At 44.1% G+C, this 22,162-nt stretch overlaps 2 protein-coding genes across 2 annotated transcripts; both read right to left on the bottom strand.

Annotated features, from left to right (window-relative positions):
* Positions 1–854: 854 nt before the first annotated feature.
* Positions 855–10,787, bottom strand: LOC113710707 (phosphoribosylglycinamide formyltransferase, chloroplastic-like). The gene is made up of 5 exons (XM_027233825.2): positions 10,063–10,787; positions 9,225–9,333; positions 2,534–2,710; positions 1,764–1,890; positions 855–1,310 (listed from the first exon to the last, which is right to left on the bottom strand). The coding sequence occupies exons 1-5, from the start codon at positions 10,277–10,279 to the stop codon at positions 1,197–1,199; spliced, it is 744 nt and encodes a 247-aa protein (XP_027089626.2). The 5' UTR covers positions 10,280–10,787; the 3' UTR covers positions 855–1,196.
* Positions 10,788–16,788: 6,001 nt separating this feature from the next.
* LOC140014702 (uncharacterized) lies at positions 16,789–17,361 on the bottom strand. Its single transcript, XM_072065799.1, has one exon. It carries the CDS (start codon positions 17,359–17,361, stop codon positions 16,789–16,791), a length of 573 nt encoding a protein of 190 aa, XP_071921900.1.
* Between the last annotated feature and the right edge of the window lie 4,801 nt (positions 17,362–22,162).

Genomic DNA, 22,162 nt, shown 5'->3' with positions numbered 1-22,162 from the left:
ACAAGAATCTTGAAGGGATAGGAACAAATTAGACATTGAAATTCTGATCAGTGATGGTCATTGATGAATAATGATACTCCATTATTTATTTTCTTGCATGGGCCAGGACGGATCTATTTTTTGACTTTTGGAACAACAATATGCAATTCCAAAAAATAATTGCGACCCTCTTGTCTTTATAGCCTTTTTCAAGTCAAGGCAACATTTTGGAATACACAACAAGGATCAAAATACAAAAGCTCTGATTTTTACCACCTTCCTCTATTTCCCTTTTTCCGTTTTTGGTCAGGCACAAGACTCAAAAGCTATGGTTTAGAGGTGCAGAGGTGCCTTGTTCATGATATATATTTCCGGTTAATGAAAGAATTATTTGTGTGTCTGTTACTTGGGGAGTAGGAGTTTTATAACAAATCTCCTTTTTCCAGTTAAAGAATTGGTGGCCTATCATTTGCACCACCATCAGAGTCTCGTGTCTTTTGTCATTCCAAATTACAACAGGGGAACTTTGTAACTCTCCATCTATCACATTCATTAGCTTTATACTTCAACTGAATCTTGTAATTAAGAGGCAAAGTTTGTATCCAACTGGAGTTGTATTAGGATTTTCTAGTAACCAAGTATGAAACTTTCCACCATCTTGAAGGTAGTTTTCCACCTGTTTTGTTTCCCTTTTGTTTACCTTTTCTGGGGTATATGGGAAAGTGATCACAAGTTCACAAGGCATGTTATCACATTTTACATAAAACTGCAGTTTATAGAGCATGTAATCACATGTTAAACTTGTATATATACAAGCTAATAAACTCAAATAGACCAAATGCAACGATACCACACAAATGCAAATATACAAGCTATTGAAGCTAGCAAGGCTGACTACTGCAATCATCAGTGATAACGAAATAACAGTAAACTGTCAGTTTGAAAATGCCGCAGTTTCAATACACTCTTCCAGATTGTAAAATTCATCATCTTGATAGGAAATTAGCAAGATGTGGGGGAAAACTTAGCCCGTACAGGTAATCAACTCTCTTTTACCTAGACATGCTGTAAAGCTAGCATATTATCTACTACCCCACATTAGCAGTAAGTGCAACACAATATTACAACTTATACATACACTGTAGCAAAAAGAACAGGCAGCCACGAGCTTTTGCATGAAGATTTTCTCTTAAGGGATTGAATGATGGTTGAAAGCACTACTTATAAAGGCTAAGATTTTCTTTGCATTGGATCAAAGGTACACCATCTTCCCGCCAGATTATCCTTTCTTCACATAATGCTGCCACAACCTCTTTATACAATTTATGTTCCTAATAATAGTACAAAAAAAACCATGTCATCAAAGATGAAAATATCAGCAAAAAGGTGCAGTGTAAAGCAAATTTGAGGTGAATTACACAAAATTCAAATCACAGTAGAGAGTGTGTCAGGCTTGAGCTTTTCTAATCCCTGTTCTTCCCTTCTATGATTTCTAGTCTCAATTTGAAGAAAAGCATGCACAGTATACATTGGAAGGAATGCAGTGGATAGGGGGGTAGGAATACAGATGATAAGCCATAACAATCGTGAAAAACTTCAACCAGGTGTCAATTTATTCAAGGCAGGCACTAATATGTTTGAGACAAAAGAAGTTCAAAAGCAAGAACCAGTAATGGTGCTAAACAGATTAGCAATAAACTTTTCTTCCGGTAGTCATTAATACATCTGAATGAAACATAGAATTGCATATTTGGCGTGTAAAACCTTACATAAAACTTCATTACCTCATGGAGGACTCTCGCAGCTAGCTCTTCTGCTGTGTCATTAGGTAGCACGGGTACAATCCTTTGGGCAAGTATGCGACCCCTGTCATACTCCTCATCCACATAATGTATTGTGGGACCCGAGTATCTAAGAAACACCGAAAGAAATAACAGGAAATTACTTGCTATATGAAAGGTATAAAAATTTAAATAAAAGTCTCTTGACTGAAAACAGCTAAGCCTAATAGAATTCTAACGTCAAAGATATGTTCTACATCCACGTAGAAGAGGAGTGTATATAGACCCATGATCTGATGTTTCACAGTAAAAATCTCTTCTCACCAGCCACTACCTTCCTCTTCTCCAATCATTTAAAAAAAAAAAGCATTGAAAATGGGAAACAAAGAGAAGAGAAGACCAAATATTTTTTGATGCAAAGAGAAGCAAAACATGAGTTTGAAATACTTTAGTAAGGCATACATTGACAAATATCAGGTATCAGTTCAATGACAGGTTATGCTTGCACTATCGCAACCCTCAAATAATGTTCTGACAGATAACTAAGCAACTTTGAAGCTCTGCCATTAAAATTGATGGATTTTACAAATTATCCAGCTCAGTCTGGAAACTTAAACCACTTTAATAGGTAAGGTGTCAAAGAGATTGAACTGCTGATAATACTCGCCATACATTTTCTTAACACTTTGAAGGAAATTCCATCAAAGACAAAGGACTACCAGAACCAAAAGAAAAAGAAGTTAAACATCAACGACAGTGGGGACAGGACTAACCTTGCTCCAGATGCAATGACTGCCTTATGCACCTTCATACTGTAATAACCTTTGCCTCCAAAAGCTGGAAGAAGTGAAGGATGGATGTTCAGTATGGACCTTGGAAATGCTCGAATCAACTCAGTAGGTATAAGCTTCAAGTAGCCAGCTAAGAGAATGAAATCGACCTTGTAGCTTCTGTCAAGTTCATGGCACAGGGAGAATTAAAAGAGAAATGGCGAAGCACGAATAGCCATTAACTTCTTTTTTCTTTCTTTTTTATGGATTCCTGATCTTTCTTGATTTTGCTTTTTCTTTTGTGGGTTAATTCATCTTGTTTGGATGGGATGCCGATATAGAGGATACCATTAGTGATTGATAAATGTACTAGCTGATGACAGAAACTTACTTAGCATGGATCGGTTTCACAATTATACATTCATATTCATCAAGATATGCAAATTTTCAAGGACAAATTTCAGAGAATAATTCATGCTCTTTGGGGAAGGAGAAGTACATTATTATCATCCAAGCCTCTTAGATTACATCACTTTCGTAACTTGAATCACGCACATCTATCTTCATTGCCTTTCCATTTCCAATTTGCAAATATCACCACATGTGAAAACAACCCCTTGAAATCGAATCATATGCCCAATCAATTTCAAACACACTCTAATAACTACCACAGTTTTCACATTTTTCCATAATCTTTACTAAAGACTTCAAAGAGGGTACATGTGAGAGTTGTTGGAAACTTTTCAAAATTTGTATGATGTACATACATGTAATTAATGTATATTCATTAATTTTTGGTACATGTATAGTATTGTGAATGTTTCTAAAATGTACATTCATTTATGAATGTATTCATGTATATGGGAATTATTGAATGAAAGGATAGATTCATGTTTTGATCTAATGATCATGAGATGCATGAATTAAAATGCATGAATGTGTACACAATACTTTGAATCTATTCATACACAATACTTTGAATCTATTCATACAAGTGTTTAATGAGGTCTTTTGTTTCCCAAACAATCTTCCTATATAAAGAGGTCAAGTAAAGAGTGGTTTGCTGCAGAAAATCACTTTCCTACTATCCTTACTCTCTCAAAAGCACTCCTTAGTTCATAAAGGGTTTGTCTTACTTTGTGCAAAAGTTTAAGACAAACAAAACTTCATCTTATCCTAAAGGATATTTGTCCAAGGTTATTGCACGTTATACCGGACAAATAAAGCCTAAAGGAAAGTGATATCTATCACGATTTGAAGCCAATTCTTGTTACTACATTTGCTAGTCATTTACAATTTACCCAACAATCTTTAGGCTTTATTTATACTCTACAATGGCTGGTACCTTGAAAGATTTGGCATCCAATATTGTCAAGCTCGAGAGGTTTGATGGAGGGAATTTCGTTCGTTGGCAAAAACGTGTTCGTTTCCTTCTCACTGCACTCAAAGTGGTCTATGTTTTGACCACACCAAAACCATTGGTCAATCCCGATGAAGAAACTCTTGAAGACATCCGAAACCGTCAGAAATGGGAGAACGACGATGAAATATGCCGTGGTCACATCCTCAATACCATGAGTGACAACCTGTTCGATGTCTACCATTCAATTACGACCGCCAAGGAACTTTGGGATCGATTGGAGTCCAAGTACATGCAAGAAGATGCTACAAGTAAGAAGTTTCTTGTCTCGTCTTTTAATAATTATAAAATGGTAGATAATAAGTCTGTTATGGAGCAATTTAGTGAGATTGAAAGGCTTCTTAATCACTTCACACAACACAATCTACACATGGATGAAGCCATTATTGTTTGCTCTATAATAGATAAGTTACCACCTTCTTGGAAAGATTTCAAAAGAGACCTCAAACATAAGAAAGAGGATATCTCTCTTAAGATTCTTGCTAAATCTCTTCGAGTAGAAGAGGAAATTCGCATGCAAGAAAAGAAGGATAGTCAAATCCTTGAAGAGAACAAAGATTCTACTTCAAAAGTGCATGTGATTGAAGAGAGACAAACTGAAAAGTCTCAAGGAAGCAAGAAGGGCCAACAACCCAAGAATCAGTCCGAGAAAAGAAAGAAGGGACAATGCTTCTATTGTAAGAAAGAGGGACACTACAAGTCCGAGTGCAAGATTCTTCAAAACAAGAAGAAGAAGCAAGAGTCTTCCCAAACCACAAGCAAAAATCTTGTAGCAATGATATCTGAAATCAATATGATTGAAGATGATTTTGCTTGGTGGGTTGATTCTGGAGCTACGCGACACGTAACAATAGAACGTTCTTCAAATCCATGAAACCGGTGGATGAAAACACCGTTGTTTACATGGGAAATTCTGCTACAATTCCGGTTCAAGGCATTGGAGAAGTAGAATTAAAATTTACTTCCGGAAATGTTGTAACCTTGACAAATGTGTTTTATGTACCGGAAGTTAGGAAGAACTTGGTGTCGGCTGGGCTGTTAAATAAATTTGGCTTTAGACTTGTGTTTGAGTCTGACAAATTTATTTTGTCTAAAGGTGGTATGTTTGTAGGCAAGGGTTATCTTTGCAATGGGATGTTTAAGTTGAATGTACTTGCTATTAGAAATAATAAGAGTGATATTATTTCTGCGTACTTGGTTGAGTCTTCTTTTGAATTGTGGCATAATAGGATTGGTCATGTTAATTACAAAAGAATGCATGAAATGATGAGACTTGATTTGCTGCCATATTGTGATAAGATTGAAGGAAAATGCAAAACATGCATGCTAACGAAAATCACAAGAAATTCGTTTCCTAAAGTTGAAAGATCATCTAAAATATTGGATCTCATTCATAGTGATGTATGTGATTTGCATGGTACTCCTACTTTGGGTGGTAAAAAGTACTTTGTGACTTTTATTGATGATTATAGTAGATACTGTCATGTTTTCTTGTTACACTCAAAAGGTGAAACTTTGCAAAAATTTAAGGCATACAAATCAGAAGTTGAACTTCATTGTGAATCCTTTATCAAATGTCTAAGGACAGATAGAGGTGGGGAATATTATGATATTACCTATTTTGAGTCTGTTGGGATAAAACATGAGGTGACTGCTCCTTACACACCACAACAAAATGGTGTAGCCGAAAGGAAAAATCGTGTATTGACAGAAATGGTTAATGCACTTTTGTCAAAATCTGGTTTAAGTCAAGGATTTTGGGGTGAAGCCTTGTTAACGGCTTGTCATATTCTAAATAGAGTTCCTAATAAAAGGAGTTCTATAACCCCTTATGAATTTTGGAATAAAAGAAAGCCCAACCTAAACTATTTGAAAGTTTGGGGTTGTAGAGCTGTTGTAAAACTCCCAGAACCTAAAAAAAGGAAATTGGGAGAAAGAGGTGTTGAGTGTATATTCTTAGGATATGCACAAAATAGCAAAGCATATAGGTTCATGGTAATTGAACCTAATGATTCAATTTCGGTTAATACCATAATTGAGTCTAGAGATGCTATTTTTGAAGAGAATAGGTTCACCTCTATAAAAGATATTATTCCAAAATCAAGTGAATTGACAAAAGATGGTGAAAATGAAACCATTGAATTGAGAAAGAGCAAAAGAGCTAGAAAGTCAAAAGACTTCGGTTCGGACTTTTATATGTATCTAGTTGAAGGAACTAGAGATACAGTGAGCAACCAAATCTCATATTGCTTCAATATTGAGGCTGATCCCAAGACCTATGAATAAGCAATGAACTCACAAGATGCTCCCTTTTGGAAGGAAGCTATTAATGATGAGATGGACTCAATCATGGGTAATAAAACCTGGAAATTAGTAGACTTACCACCTGGTTCAAAACCAATTGGTTGTAAGTGGATCTTCAAGAAGAAAATGAAGATCGACGGAACTATTGATAAGTTCAAGGCCAGGTTGGTTGCCAAAGGGTTCACACAAAAGTATGGTGTGGACTATTTTGACACATATTCACCAGTAGCTAGAATTGCTACAATTAGAGTGCTACTTGCTATAGCTTCGATCCAAAATCTAGTCATTCACCAAATGGATGTTAAAACAGCATTCTTGAATGGTGATTTGGATGAAGAAGTATATATGGAGCAACCCGAAGGGTTTGTGATGCCTGGTCAAGAGCATAAGGTGTGTAAACTTGTAAAGTCTTTATATGGACTAAAACAAGCACCGAAGCAATGGCATCAGAAATTTGACCAAGTTATTCTTGCTAGTGGGTTCAAAATAAATGAATCTGATAAATGTATTTATAGCAAGTTTGATGATGGCAAAGGTGTCATAATTTGTTTATATGTTGATGACATGTTGATTTTTGGGACTGACTTGGAACAAGTTGAAGTCACAAAAACTTTGCTTTCAAGCAAATTTGACATGAAAGACATGGGTGAGGCAGATGTCATTCTTGGTATGAGAATCTTCAAACATGATAACAATATAATGTTGTCTCAAACACATTATATTGAAAAGATTCTTAACAAATTCAATCAAAGTGATTGTATTTCAGTCTCAACACCATTGGATCCCAAAATAAATTTTGTGAAAAATGAGGGGGATCCAAAATCTCAAATGGAATATGCCAAGGTTATAGGGTGTTTAATGTATGCAATGACTTGTACTAGACCTGATATTGCATATGCAGTTGGTATATTGAGCAGATATACAAGCAACCCTAGTAGGTTACATTGGCAAGGTGTAACCAGAATTTTAAAGTACTTAAAGGCCACTAAGGACTATGGTATATGTTATACCGGTTATCCTTCAGTTCTAGAAGGATTTTCAGATGCTAGTTGGATCACCAATAAAGATGATCACTCGTCGACAAGTGGTTGGATCTTTATGCTTGGTGGAGGTGCAATTTCTTGGGGTTCTAAGAAACAGACTTGTATCACCGATTCAACAATGGCAGCAGAGTTTGTAGCACTTGCTTCGGCCTGTAAAGAAGCTGAATGGCTACGTAATTTACTTTGTGATATACCATTGTGGCCAACACCTTTGTCGCCTATCTCAATCCATTGTGATAGTGCAGCTACACTTGCTAAAGCATATAGTCAAGTGTATAATGGTAAATCAAGACATATCGGTTTGAGACATAGTTATGTCAAAGATTTGATTACAAATGGAGTCATATCAATTGACTTTATGAGATCAAATGAAAATTTAAGTGATCCTTTGACAAAAGGATTATCAAGAAATTTGGTGTCAAAGACATCAAGGGGGATGGGTTTAAAGTCCAAAATTCTTGATCACTAATGGTGGAACCTCAATTCAACGCTAGATACAACGTCTAGTCTTGAATTCAATGAGTGAAAGTACACCATTCTAGTGGTTGGTGCACTATGTGAAGTTTAGACATCCCAATGTTGAATAGTGCATGTTATTCTCGCCAGTGCAAATGTAAGGATGAGTCATTGGACTCTTAACGAATCTTAAAAGTGCTATCTATGGCGGGGGCACTAAGATGTCGCCTATATGAACGTTGGTTTTCGGCAAACCACAAAGTTAAGGACTTTACTTTGTAAACATTCATGAAAGGATAGTGATACAAGGCCGTAAAATGTATCGTTGAAGAACTTATGGTTGTGCATTGCTCAGTGTGTGATGTGTTTATGAGGTTGGTCCAATGTCCAAGTGGTTCAAAGCTTGTCTACCATCTTGACGGATTGATTTCAAAGAACCTTCACTAAGATAGTGGTTCAATCGAAAGACACCATTATTTATGCATATGAGTGTCAGATTACTTGGTGACCTTTTAGAAATCCATTTTCTAATTTTGAAAATGGCGGGGGATTGTTGGAAACTTTTCAAAATTTGTATGATGTACATACATGTATATTCATTAATTTTTGGTACATGTATAGTATTGTGAATGTTTCTAAAATGTACATTCATTTATGAATGTATTCATGTATATGGGAATTATTGAATGAAAGGATAGATTCATGTTTTGATCTAATGATCATGAGATGCATGAATTAAAATGCATGAATGTGTACACAATACTTTGAATCTATTCATACACAATACTTTGAATCTATTCATACAAGTGTTTAATGAGGTCTTTTGTTTCCCAAACAATCTTCCTATATAAAGAGGTCAAGTAGAGAGTGGTTTGCTGCAGAAAATCACTTTCCTACTATCCTTACTCTCTCAAAAGCACTCCTTAGTTCATAAAGGGTTTGTCTTACTTTGTGCAAAAGTTTAAGACAAACAAAACTTCATCTTATCCTAAAGGATATTTGTCCAAGGTTATTGCACGTTATACCGGACAAATAAAGCCTAAAGGAAAGTGATATCTATCACGATTTGAAGCCAATTCTTGTTACTACATTTGCTAGTCATTTACAATTTACCCAACAAGAGTAAGCACACAATTCATCACAGCAATCATATATAAGTTCCAACTGACAAGTTCAAATCAGGAACCAGTCATATTGTAAGACCAAATGCCTTTCATGTACCTCATATTTCTATTTACTGTATACTCTAAGAGGAAGACACTAAAATATGGAAATCAATGTCCAGTACTCTTCTTTTATTTAAGCAAATTCAAAAGCAAACAAGAGCTTTCAGCTAGAGTATCCAGTAAATTAATCCTAAAAATGAATTTAGGCAGCAGAAGGACTTCCAGAAGACATATTTTCACCCAAAACGTGATTTTGAATCAGATAGCAAAAATGCTGGCTATAAAACAGGGAGGGAAAAAAATACCTAATAGCATTTACAAGGTCTTTGGAAGACAAACCAGAGTCATCTTTCACCTTAGGGAACAAAATGACAGGGATGCCTTTATCTCTAACGAAGTGTGCACCTCCACAGTCTGTTATGCATAAAAAGTCACAAGAAAAAAATGATCAGAAGACAGCATATCTGTTTGGATCCCCTGTTTTTGGGGTGTTTTTCAAATACAATAAAAATTTTAAAAAGTACTCTAAAAGATAACCTAAAAATTAATTTAAATTTTTTTAAAATTTTAAAAAATATCTCTAAATATATTCTAAAAACTCTTCTATTCTTAAATATTTCTAAATAGTTTCTAAAATATTCCAAAATATACTCTAAAAACTCTGCTGACACTCCACCACTTGCTTGTTTGATACAAACAAACATGTAGGACCATGATTTCATTAGTTTATACTAAAATGGAGCTAGAATGCTATAAATCCATAAAGCCTTTATTATCACAAGAATCTTGGTATTCAGTTCATTAATCTCCTTTCACAAACTTATCGTGGCATAATCTTCACAAAACCTTCTCTACAAGTGTTCCTAAACAAAATTGCTAAAGCCTTTAAACATGTATGGCTAGAGGTAGCCCAGATAGTTTGATTATTTCTGCTTTCCCAAATCATTCTTCAAAGATTTATGGAGGCAATGCACACTAGCATGAATCTATAAAGGAAGAAAACTATGCAATTCATATCTAGACAAACCAAAACAAATGGTAAAGCTTAAAACTTCATACAATGAAGCATTGAATACCACAAAACCATAACATGCAAAAATTGAAGTGGAGAAGCAAAAAAATGAAATACCAAGCTTTCAATACCAGGTTTATTGGTGACCAAGACAGAAATGTCTCCATGAATAAAGCCATTGACAGTTGCCTCATGAAGTGACTTGAAATTAGAACCTCCACCAGAAACAAAAACAGCTAGATTTTTCCTCCTAACTTTTGCTCTTACACTATCCTCAAGCACATTAGGACCAACTATTTCACTATGTACCTCCTCAACACTACCTCTTATCCTCAATCTTTTCTCCATAATTGTAATATTTGAAGGAAAAGATAAATGGGTCCTCAAGAGAACTTGTTTTGAACTTGAAAAAGACGCAAACTTTAAGGCATAACACGGGGTTTTAGGACCATGAATGGTAGAATAATTTCCAAAAATAGAGCTATGAGCTTCCTTTTTTTTTTTCCCTCACTGTTTTCTCACAACATTATCTATCATAAATAATAGCATCCCTCATCAAGTGTAGATGAAAACGAATTAACGAAGAATAAAGGTTCAACTATTGGACTAGCTAGTGTAGTTGCAGAAGCCTCTTTTCTCCTTGGGGATCATGGACGAGGATACAGGGGAAGGAAGGGCTTTAAAGGAAGTGGGATGAGGTCAATGTATTTGTGCACTGGGATTCTGGGATGTCGAAGGAGGCAGTGATGGTGTTGGAGGGCGGAGGCCGCGGAAGAGGGCGGAGGCCGCGGAAGAGGACGAAAGCTGCGGAAGAGTGAAGAAGTAGGGGTTGGCGCTTGAAAATCGAGAAAAAGAGGCAGAGGCAGAGCAAAGTAGGAAAAAAAATTGTAGTATAGTTATTTTACAGAAAAACCTCCTTTAGTTTCAAATCATACATATCGGTACCCCATGATTTGAAATAAACTGAAAAAATCATCGAAAATCGTTAAATTTGAAGCGTTTGATGTAAACGCATTGGAAATGCACGAGGTTGGTTCTTCCAAAAATAGCTTTGTAAGGTAAATTTTGACCTAAAAAACCTATTTTGCTCCTCATGCCTTAATAAAACAACCATGATTTTTCTTCAAATTTGCTCCAAACTTGTAGAAATCGACATTTTTTGCTTATATCATTTGTGAATGAAACTAATGAATAAAAAATAGTTTGTTTTAGGCTATTTTTTACTTATATTGTCAGGGCATTTCTCTCATTTCACTCAAAACAGTTTTTTTAACAATTTCTGTCAATGTTTTAAATTATTTCGAACCATGAGGTACCAAAGCGGTTTTTCTATAAGATAGCTACACTATATGGGACTTTTTTGTTGTTTACCCAAAAAAATATGTTTATTGGATAGTTTTCTATTATTATTATTACTGTTGTTATTATTATTATTATTTATTATCTCCCTTATTTCATTTTTCTTACAGATTTTCTTTTAAATTTTCTCAGCATTCCCAAGCACAGTTATTGATAAGGGTATTCTAAAATACGTTTGAAGTGGCAAGAAAAGAAAAATCAGAAGTGAGTAACCACGAAAAATTAGGATGACTTGAGATAATTAATGGAAGAGTAGTAGCTGACACAAAATAATCTAGGGGAAAAAAATGTAACGTTTTCTGTGAATACAAACAAGAACGGATAGAATTTCAGTTAGAATGGTGATCATTTAAAAGAGAGGATCATGGTGAGAATTTCATTCATTGACTTGAAATATTTTCCAATGAAAAAGAGGATAATGGTGTAAATGTGTTCTTCTCCCCATGCTAATGTTGCATCTCTGCATTTTTTTTTTCCTGGGTAGGATCGTGTATTATTCTACAATCCGATCCTGCAAAACTATTCGGTGCAGATGCAGGATTCCGACTTTATAAACTTTGGTAAAAATTAGCTTAGTAGAGTAACAAAAGTAGTCTGTTGCCACCACAGCAGCAAGTACAGTGACAATTGCAGTAAATCTTTTCGTACAGAAGCTACGATTATAGAAGCAATGACAACCAGCTCTGAAATGGCTTTTGCAATTGAGAGAAACTGGACTTCTATTTGCAGATGTTCTGATTGTCAAGAGATAATTAACTGATATCTTGAGATTGAAGGATTCCTTCTCGAGCTATTTTTTGCCTTTGTTCACAGGCAGGAATACAAAATGTTGGGCACTCATCGGCAAGATTTGCCACAAAGCTTCTTCATCATGTCAAGTGGGAGTTAGAATTCCCCTATGGCTTGAAAGAGAAGCATAAAATTATGGTCAGGCAGTTGTGCAATAAATATACATCTACAAGTGACAGTTTTATACCCTCCACCACATCCCCCCACCGTGCCTCCCCACAAAAATATAAGAGGAAGGGCGGTGTTGGGGGGTTGGTTTGTTAACATATCTAACAATGAAATTCCTGTTGTACAGAATCCATGTTCTAATAGCAATTTTCGTAGGCATAACATGTTCGCTGTTCACAGATGAAAACTTGATGTTTGATCAATGATGCGACTGCCGAAGTGAAGGTCCGAACTGGCCGGGTGCCTAGGCAGCGAGCTGGTCAAGCGTTCGACCTGCACGGGAATGAGCTGCGGGGCTAAGTCCCCTGAAGCAACTCCGACGATCAAGTCAGAATATATTCGTAAGTAGAAGAGTAGGGTTTACGCTATGAGAAGCGTACCTTGTGTTTTTCCCACGCGTGGTATTTATAGGGTCACAGATAGTAGTCTCCTAGTAGAACAGGGAGTCCTTATGGGAGCAGAACTCTCCCTAGGGCTCCATAACTCAGTTAAGGCGTGCTTGGGCTCTGCAGCCCGCGCGGCCCATCGGCTTGGGGAGACCGCGCCCTCTGGGCCCCCAAGCCGACCTGCTGGGCCGAGAACCTCCTTCGAGCCGAGCTTGCAGGCCAGGCCGACGTGCACGTGGGCCCCACTAGACTAGCCCCCCCTCAAATCTAGAGTCATCGATCGTGCGCGTGAATCTAGGCCGAATTCCAGGAGATCGTGTCAGCTCATTGTGGGGCCCCCCGTCAGAGAGTGGCGCAAGCAACCGTCGCGTCAGTTCGCGCCTGTCACCTCAACCGTCACCTCGGCTAATTATGGCGGTTAGGAACGGTTCCCCATAAACTGTTCGAATAAATGCGCGCCTCTTCGCTTTCCCGCGCTGTCGTTGCCTATAAATAGGATCCTCCAAGCGTCATTTTCACTCTCCTTCTCTCATTTCCTCAGTTCGCTCCTTCAATCCCTAGCTCGCTGCCTCATCCTTTTCTCTTCGAGAACACGTCGGGTCGCCCCGCCTTAGGAGCCCAGAGTCAGCCCGCGCATTCCTTAGATCATCCTTTCACCAGTAAGTCCCCCTTTCCTTTTTATGTCTTCTTACAGTTCTGATAGTTCTGACGTCACCAGTTCAGCCCATAGGCATAGAGCAGCTAGCCCCATACTCTTAGATAGCAGCTCTTCAGATTCCTTTAGCTCTTCTCCTTCTATTTCATTTGGACCGAGACCAATAGCCTCTCCTAACCTGTCCCCTGTTAGAGTAATGAGCCCAGCCGAGCGACCTGCCCAACCTCTAGTCGGAGCAGCTGAACAGGCAGCTCCGGATCAGATGGCAGCGGGGACCTCGAGGGGGCCAAGTGGCGACTTCGGAGAGGTCGACACTATTCCCCCAGCCCTGGAGCAAAAAGATGTTGACGAGCTGGCGGAAAAATATGAAATCCCAGCCCAATTCGAGCCCAGGGCCGCGCGTCCAAGGGAGGTTGCCAGCCGACCTCCCACTGGTTTCGTGGCGATCTACAGGGACCAGCTGATGGCTGGCCTCCGTCTGCCCATCCCCAACTTCCTCTTCTTTATTCTTACCTTCTGGGGTATTCGCATAACCCAGGTCATTCCCAACGCTGTTCGCTCTATCATAGGCTTCTTCATCCTTTGCCGAACACTCGAAATTCCCTTTTCTCTCGACCTGTTCCGTGCCTTCTTCCAGATGAAGGTCAGCGGGAAGGTGCCAGGGTGGTTCTACTTTGCCCGCCGAAGTGGAGCAAAGACCCCCACCCGCGAGCTGTTCACGGGGGCACCTTCCTCTATCAAGGACTGGAAGCCCCAGTCCTTTTTCATGAAGAACCTAGGTTTTCCTCCCCTTATTTGGAGAGTAGAGACTCAAGTCTCAGATCCCCTTCAATCCCCGCTCCCCGTGTCCGAGCTTAGCCGCCTACTCAGCTCGGACGCGAAGCTGGACGTGAAAGAGTTCAGCAATGACCAGCTTTGGGCGGCGGGGTTGATCCGAGCTAGCTCCTCGGATCCCTCGCCAGAGGACAGGCCACTCACCCCGGGCGAGCTGGACACCTGTAACTATCCTGCCCTTCCGTCTTTTCCTCTTTTTTTTTGTATACATGGGCATCTGCTGACCTCCTGGACTTCTGTTTGTGCAGTGAAGCGGTTTTCCTCACTTCTGTCCATCGGTGGTACTACCAACCCGGGCGCTACCACTCAGAGTCCATCGGCCATCCCAGCCAGCTCGGTGCCAGCTCCCATACCTCAGCCAGCTCCCGCCCAATCCTCCAAGGCGGTTGAGGCTGGGAAGAAAAAGAAAAAGAAGACAACTGCTAAGAGAGCCAGGGTGGAGACGCCCTCGTCCCCAGCTCGGGAGGAGAGGTCAACACCTGAGCCTGCCCAAGGTGGCCACTACGGTGTGAACACCGCCGAAGAGCAAGCCCGAGCTGAAGCTCCCCCTAACCTGTGGCAACGTCAGAGCTCCCTGCTCTTCGACCCCCAGACTCGGTTGACGACGCACCAGCACCCCATGCACTTCTGCCCCCAGTGGAAGCTATCCATAAATGACCGGGCTCAGTTCCCCCAGGTGGCGCGGGAGCTCGCTCACGGGGCCATCCTCCCACGGGACTACAATTTGACCAAGGCCATGGAGTCATCCGACCTCCTCAACTACTTCTACACGGGAACGGCTCAGGTGAACCTGGTTGGGTCCGAACTGGCCAAGCGCTACGAAAGCCTGCTCCCCCTGCTGAATGAAACAAAGGCGGCCAACGAGAAACTGCTCAGCCAGAACGAAGCAGCTGTGGCCGAAGCTGAAGGCCTGAAGAAGCAACTCGCGCAGGTCCATACAAACTTCGAGCTAGAGCTGAAGAAAAATTCTGAGCTGACCTCCCAGCTGAAAGAGGAGCAGCAGAAGGCAGCCGAGCTGGCGGCTCAGGCGGAAGCGGCCAGGGCTGAGGGAGGCCAGGAGGGCGTGCGGGCCTTCCTCAGGTCGGATGACTTCAGGGGCGATCTGGCTATCTTAAACACCCCCGTTCTGCAACATGGGTATTCCCAAGCCCTGAAGGAAGTGCAAGGGCTAGGTCTGCCCGGGTTCGACCTGGAAAACTTTTCCAGCTACAATCCCCTGGCCGTGGAGCAGCTCGACCGCTTGGTAGAGGGTTACACTCATGGACGGAAATTGACCGACCTGGTCGCTGACCCCCTGCTGCCAGTGACCACCCCCGAATCCGAGCAGGAGGAGGAGAGGGAGAACTAGAGTAAGGCTTAGGATAGGACCCGAACTGTCAGTAGGCAGTTCGTTTTGTATGAGCTCTGTTCTTCCTTGTACAGTTTTTATTGAATGAAATGAAAAGCCTTCCTCTTGCTTTATACTTAATCGCATTCGCAAAGTTTCTCACAATAAGACATATCAGTTCGGCCCTATGCCGACCTAAACGAGCTATTCTATAAGCTGAAATAACTTACTAGCCAAATACATTAACATTAATCAAAGTCTTGACCTTGAAACGAACTGTCATGCGCGAAGTTAAGTTGGAATTGTGCCAAGTACGCGGGACCTCTTCTCCGCTTAGGTGAGTTAACTTGCAGTATCCAGCTCGGTCCGCTTCTTTCACCACATAGGGTCCTTCCCAATTTGGATCCAGCTTGCCCATGCCCCGAAACCGACTTACGCTGTTCTTCCTTAGGACCAGGTCCCCTGGTTTGAAGGATAGAGGCCTCACCCTAGCATTGTAATGTCGCGCAACCTGTCCTTTATACTTAGCCATGCGTATAGCCGCCTCTTCTCTCCTTCCTTCCAGCAAATACAGGTTAAGACGCAGCTCATCTTCATTGTCCTGAGCTATGAAGTTCTGCACCCTGTTCGAAGGAACACCTATCTCTGCAGGAATCACAGCCTCTGCTCCATAGGTCAGAACGAAAGGAGTCTCCTGAGTGGCAGTTCGGGGAGTGGTTCGGTAGGCCCATAGTATGGTGGACAGCTCGTCCAGCCACCCAGCTCGAGCGGACTCCATCCGCGTCTTCAAACCATGCAGGATAGTCCTGTTAACGTTTTCGACCTGCCCGTTGGCTTGGGGATGACCCACCGAGGTGAAGTGCTGCCGGATTCCGAGCTCCGTGCACCAACCTTGGAGAGAACTGTCCGCGAACTGTCGCCCATTGTCTGAGACTAGGACCCGAGGTATACCAAATCGACAAACGATGTTTCTCCAGAGAAATTTCTGAACCGACCTGCTGCTAATGGTGGTGAGGGGCTCGGCCTCCACCCACTTGGTGAAATAATCCACCGCCACCACTACGTGCTCATAGCCTCCAGGAGCTCGAGGGAACGGACCCAGCAAGTCTATCCCCCATTGGAAGAAAGGCCAAGGGCTCTGAAGAGGCACCATCTCCTGAGTTGGGGCGTGGTGGATCGGAGCGTGCAGCTGGCAGGGTTTGCACCGAGCTACCAGTTCGGCTGAGTCCAAGAAGATAGTGGGCCAGTAATATCCAGACAACATTCCTTTTTTGGCCAAAACTCTTGGTCCGACATGATTCCCGCAGATACCCTCATGCAGCTCACGCAGGATATAGTCTCATTCCTCCGGAGTTACGCACCTCAACCATGGACGCAGGTATGATTTTTTGTAAAGTACCCCATTCGAGAGCTCGTATCCCCGCGACTTGAGAAGGATCCGTCGTGCTTCCACCCGACTTGAGGGGAGTTCTCCATTGGCCAGGTATCGCACGAGGGGATCCATCCAGGAGCTCACTACTTGAATAACGGCCGCATCTACCTGATCATATGCCCGATTCCTGACGACCTCCACCAAGACCTTTTTGTTCAATGTGCCCACTGAGGTGGAGGCGAGCTTGGACAGTGCGTCTGCCCTCTTATTCTGGCTTCGCGGGACCTGCTTGAGCGTGAACAATTTGAACTGAGCTCTCAGCTCATGCACTTTTGCGACGTACCTTCTTAGTGGCTCCTCCTTGACTTCATAACTTCCCCCTACCTGATTTACTATCAGCTGCGAATCGCTGTAGACTTCTATTGATTCGGCCCCCAACTTTCGAGCTATCACCATCCCCGCGACCAGGGCCTCGTATTCGGACTCGTTGTTGGAGGCCCTGAAATCAAACCTTAGGGCGTAGGCCAATTCATCCCCCATGGGGCTGGTCAAGAGAAGTCCTGCTCCGCATCCTTCCTGGCTTGACGACCCGTCCACGAACAGCGTCCAGGTCGGAATGGACTGACCTACCTTTCCCGCGGCCTGCTCGTATTTCACAGCTTTTCTGACCTACTCGGCCTCCGCTGCGTTTCCGTTCAGATCGTCCGTGGCTTCCGTTGTGGCCTGTATGACCTCGGCAGGTTCCCTGGCCTGCTCGGCCTCGGCTGCGTCTATGGTCTGTTCGGCCTTGGAAGTCTTAGCGAACTTGGTGACCTCGGCAGCTTCTCCGGCCTGCCTGGCCTCAGCTGCGTCTTGGGTCAGCTCGAACCTGGTGGCCTGCGCGACTTCGGCAGCCTCTCCGGCCTGCTCGGCCTTAGCTACGTCTCTGGACTGCTCGGCCTGCGATTCCTGTTGCCCAAAGGAAATTCCTTCGGCTATGAAATCTGCTAATGCTTGGGCTTTAATGGCCGTGCGGGGTTGGTAGCTGAGATCGTACTCGGACAGCTCCACAGCCCACCTCACCATTCTTCCCGAGGCATCGGGTTTCGAAAGAATTTGCTTGAGAGGCTGGTCGGTCATCACTATCACGGGATGAGCTTGGAAATACGACCTGAGCTTTCGGGCCGCGTGAACTAATGCCAGAACATACCGCTCAATCGAGGTGTACCTTGGCGCCGCGCCCTGCAGAGCCCGGCTGACATAGTATACGGGCTTCTGGATTTTGCCCTCTTCCCGAACTAGAACCGCACTGACTGCCTCCTCCCCTACCGCCAGATAGATGAATAAGGCTTCTCCTTGCGCGGGAGAGGTCAAGGATGGCAACTGAGCGATGTGGGCTTTTAGTTCGTCAAACGCTTGCTGACACTCGGGGGTCCATTCAAACTGAGGCCCTCTTCGCAAAGCTTTGAAGAAAGGGGAACCCCGAACTGCAGATTTGGACAAGAACCTGTTTAGGGCCGCCATCCTGCCCGCCAGCCGTTGGACCTCTTTTATGCTTCGGGGAGGAGCCATATCCATGATAGCCTTTACCTTGTCGGGATTAGCTCTTACTCCGTCCTTAGATATCATGTACCCAAGGAACTTGCCCAACCTAACCCCGAAAGTGCACTTCTTGGGGTTTAGCCGCATCCGCGAGCTCCTTAGTACGCCAAAGATCTCCCGAAGGTCGCAGATGAACTGCTCCTGAGTCCGGCTCTTCACCAGCATGTCATCCACATATACCTCAATGTTTCGGCCGATCTGGCTTCTGAACATCTTGTTGACCAGGCGCTGATAGGTCGCGCCAGCATTCTTTAACCCAAAGGGCATGGTAGTATAACAGTACGTGCCGTACTCGGTGATGAAGGCAGTCTTCTCCTGATTCTCCTCATCCAGGGCTATCTGATGATACCCTTTGAAGGCATCCAGGAAACAGAAGATCTCGCATCCAGCAGTCGAGTCTACCAGCTGGTCGATGCGAGGGAGGGGATAACAATCCTTCGGACAAGATTTATTCAGGTCGGTGAAGTCCACGCACATTCGCCAAGCCTTGTCCTCCTTTTTGACCAGCACCGGGTTGGCCAGTCAGGTCGGATAGTAGATCTCTTTCACAATTCTGGCGTCCAACAGTTTGCCTACCTCTTCTTTGACAACCTCGTTGCGTTCAGGTGCAAAGTTTCTCTTCTTCTGCTTCACTGGCAGGATGCTCGGATCCACATGCAACTTGTGAACTGCCAGTTCAGGAGGAACTCCCGGCATGTCATCAGCACTCCAAGCAAAGATCTCGGCGTACTCCTCCAGGAGAGACTCCAGGGCTCTCCTCGTCAGCCCGTTTAGTCCAGATCCCGCCCTAACCACACGATCAGGCCGCTCGGGGCAGATAGCCAATTCAACCAGATTCTCGTCCGTCTCCAACCTCTCCTCCTTCTCAGTAGGCTCCCAGGGCTCCAGAAGGACTGTCTGCGCCACCAGCTTCTCCTTACCCTTGAGGGTTGCGATATAGCAGGCTCGTGCTACCTCCGGGTCTCCTAGCACCTCGGCCACCCCCTCAGGCGTTGGAAACTTCATGCTGAGGTGCAAGGTCGAGCAGACAGCTCGAAGTGCGTTTAATGTTGGACGTTCTAGTATCATGTTGTAGGAGGACGGCTCCTTTACCACTGCAAAATTCACCGGGATAGTTCGGCACTTCGGCGATTCCCCCACAGTGACCCTGAGAGTTATCATTCCCTCTGGTCTTACGGGCGGACCTGCAAATCCTATCAGAGGAGTTCAAACCGGAATGAGCTGCTTATCCTCCAACTGCAACTCTTTGAAAGTTTTGTAGTACAGCACATCGATGGCGCTCCCATTGTCGATGTATACCTTCTTTACTTTGTAGTTGCACGTGATGACTTCTATCACAATTGCCTCATGGTTGTTAGAGGCTAAGGGTACCGCGTCCTCTGGCCCATAGATGATCTCCTCGTACATCTTTAAACGTTTGTTCGAGCGCTCCCCGCGGGGGAGAGGCCGGTTGTTCCGCCGAACCGTATGGCTATCTCCCCCCGCAAGTCCCCCTGCAATGGTGTTGATTACCCCGGCTAGGTTCTGGTCCCCCCGCTCCGGAGTCCGATCACGTGGACCTCGAGGTCGGTCGTGCGAGCTGGTCGTCCGATCTCGCTTGAATCCCCCTGGCTTCTGATCTGCTCGCCCGTCACGGACGAACTGCCCGAGATGACCTCTTCGTATCAGCTTTTCGATTTCCTTCTTAAGGTGGCGGCAGTCCTCGGTATCGTGCCCCACATCTCGGTGGTATGCACAGTAGAGGTCCTGATCCCGTCTACCTTTGTCCCCGGCCAAGGGTCGGGGAGGTCGGGAAAGCCCCTCCTGCTCCATCACTGCAAGGACCCGAGCTCTGGGGGCCGTGAGGGAAGTCCAAGGCTTATCTCCCCCCAGGGGCCGGCTTCTCGGCGGAGGGTTATAGGTATTCTTTCGCCCCTGGTCACGTCGCACGTCTCCCTGGTCGGTGATCCTTCGGCGTTTGTCGTCCCTTTGCCTCTCCTGCGCGCTTTTCAAGCGATTGGCTTCCTCAGCATTGGCCTTCTCGTGAGCTCGGTCCAGCATCTCCCGAACTGACTTGGGCGGTCTCTCCACGAGCTCAGTGTATAGCTTCTGCTTCCGCAGCCCGTTAATGAAGGCAGCCATCACCACCTTGTCGTCTCGGTCGCGGACCTGGAGGGATTCGTTATTGAACCGCACCATGTATTCGCGCAGTGATTCCTCAGTCCTTTGCTGGATGGTCAGGAGGTGAGCGGTGCTCTTAGAGAAGGCTCGCGAAGAAACGAACTGTGCTGAGAACAGTCGTGCGAGCTGGGTAAAAGACCTGATCGACCTGGGAGGAAGTCCCTGGAACCACTGCCGGGCTCTTCCTTCCAGGAACATCGGGAAAGTCTTGCACCTGACCGCATCTGCGGCCGTTTGTAAGCGCATCTGCGTCATGAACACTAACAGGTGGTCTTCCGGATCCGTAGTTGCGTCATAAGATTTCATGTTTGGGATTTTGAACTTCGCGGGTAGTTGGTAGTCCTCAATATCGAGCGCAAAGGGGGAAGCAATGTACCTGTCCGCCTCAGGGTCCAGTAGTAGGTCCAGCTCGTCCTGCACCTGTTGTCGCTCCTTCCGGGGGAAAAGCCTCCGGACGGGCTCCGGGTGTTCAGTTCGGGAGTTCTTGTGAGAGGGTTCTATGACCTCGACCTGTTCACGCGTGAGTTCCCGGTGCGCCCGCTTGGCCCCGTGCTTGGGACTCCCAGTTCGGGACTCCGACAGGTCGGCTCCCTGGACCTTTGGCTCCTTGTCCGATTGACCTCCCGTCTGCCCTTTGAGGTAGTTCATGATCGCCTCAAAGGTGGGTAGGTTTTCCGCCACCGTCTGAACCAACTGTTCGGGCGGGATTCGTGAGGGCCCTACTCCTCCTTCTTCAGGGGTTGGATCCCGAGGGGAGTTTTGGGGGCCGCTTCGCTCCGTCCCCTTGGATCCGCCAGCGTTTCTCTGCGACCTAGTTTTCGGCATGATTCGCGAAGAAAAGTAACGTGTTCCCACAGACGGCGCCAATTGATGCGACTGCCGAAGTGAAGGTCCGAACTGGCCGGGTGCCTAGGCAGCGAGCTGGTCAAGCGTTCGACCTGCACGGGAATGAGCTGCGGGGCTAAGTCCCCTGAAGCAACTCCGACGATCAAGTCAGAATATATTCGTAAGTAGAAGAGTAGGGTTTACACTATGAGAAGCGTACCTTGTGTTTTTCCCACGCGTGGTATTTATAGGGTCACAGATAGTAGTCTCCTAGTAGAACAGGGAGTCCTTATGGGAGCAGAACTCTCCCTAGGGCTCCATAACTCAGTTAAGGCGTGCTTGGGCTCTGCAGCCCGCGCGGCCCATCGGCTTGGGGAGACCGCGCCCTCTAGGCCCCCAAGCCGACCTGCTGGGCCGAGAACCTCCTTCGAGCCGAGCTTGCAGGCCAGGCCGACGTGCACGTGGGCCCCACTACAATCAACATTTACCGTCGCTTCATCAGCGTCTACAAAAGACATACACGTAAAGCACATTTTCTTTTCTTTGGTTGATTCTTCCCGACCATCATTCTCTCAAAATTGTTCTTCGGACCTCTCTCATCAAAAGGAGAAATATGTTCTTGTATCACTCTCCTTATGGATTTTGACTTTGGTGCAGGAGGGACCTTCTTTTTCTCTGTCTTTTCCTTCTTCTTCCCTGACCATCTTAGAGGATAAAAAATGGACTGGGCAGGTCTTCATAAATAGTAGAGCCCCTTCAACCATGGTTCAAAGTC

Source organism: Coffea arabica, chromosome 9e, assembly GCF_036785885.1.
Source record: "Coffea arabica cultivar ET-39 chromosome 9e, Coffea Arabica ET-39 HiFi, whole genome shotgun sequence".
Taxonomy (NCBI): Eukaryota; Viridiplantae; Streptophyta; class Magnoliopsida; order Gentianales; family Rubiaceae; genus Coffea; species Coffea arabica.
Note: the sequence above shows the minus strand (reverse complement) of the source record. Positions and strands in the feature narration are given on the sequence as shown.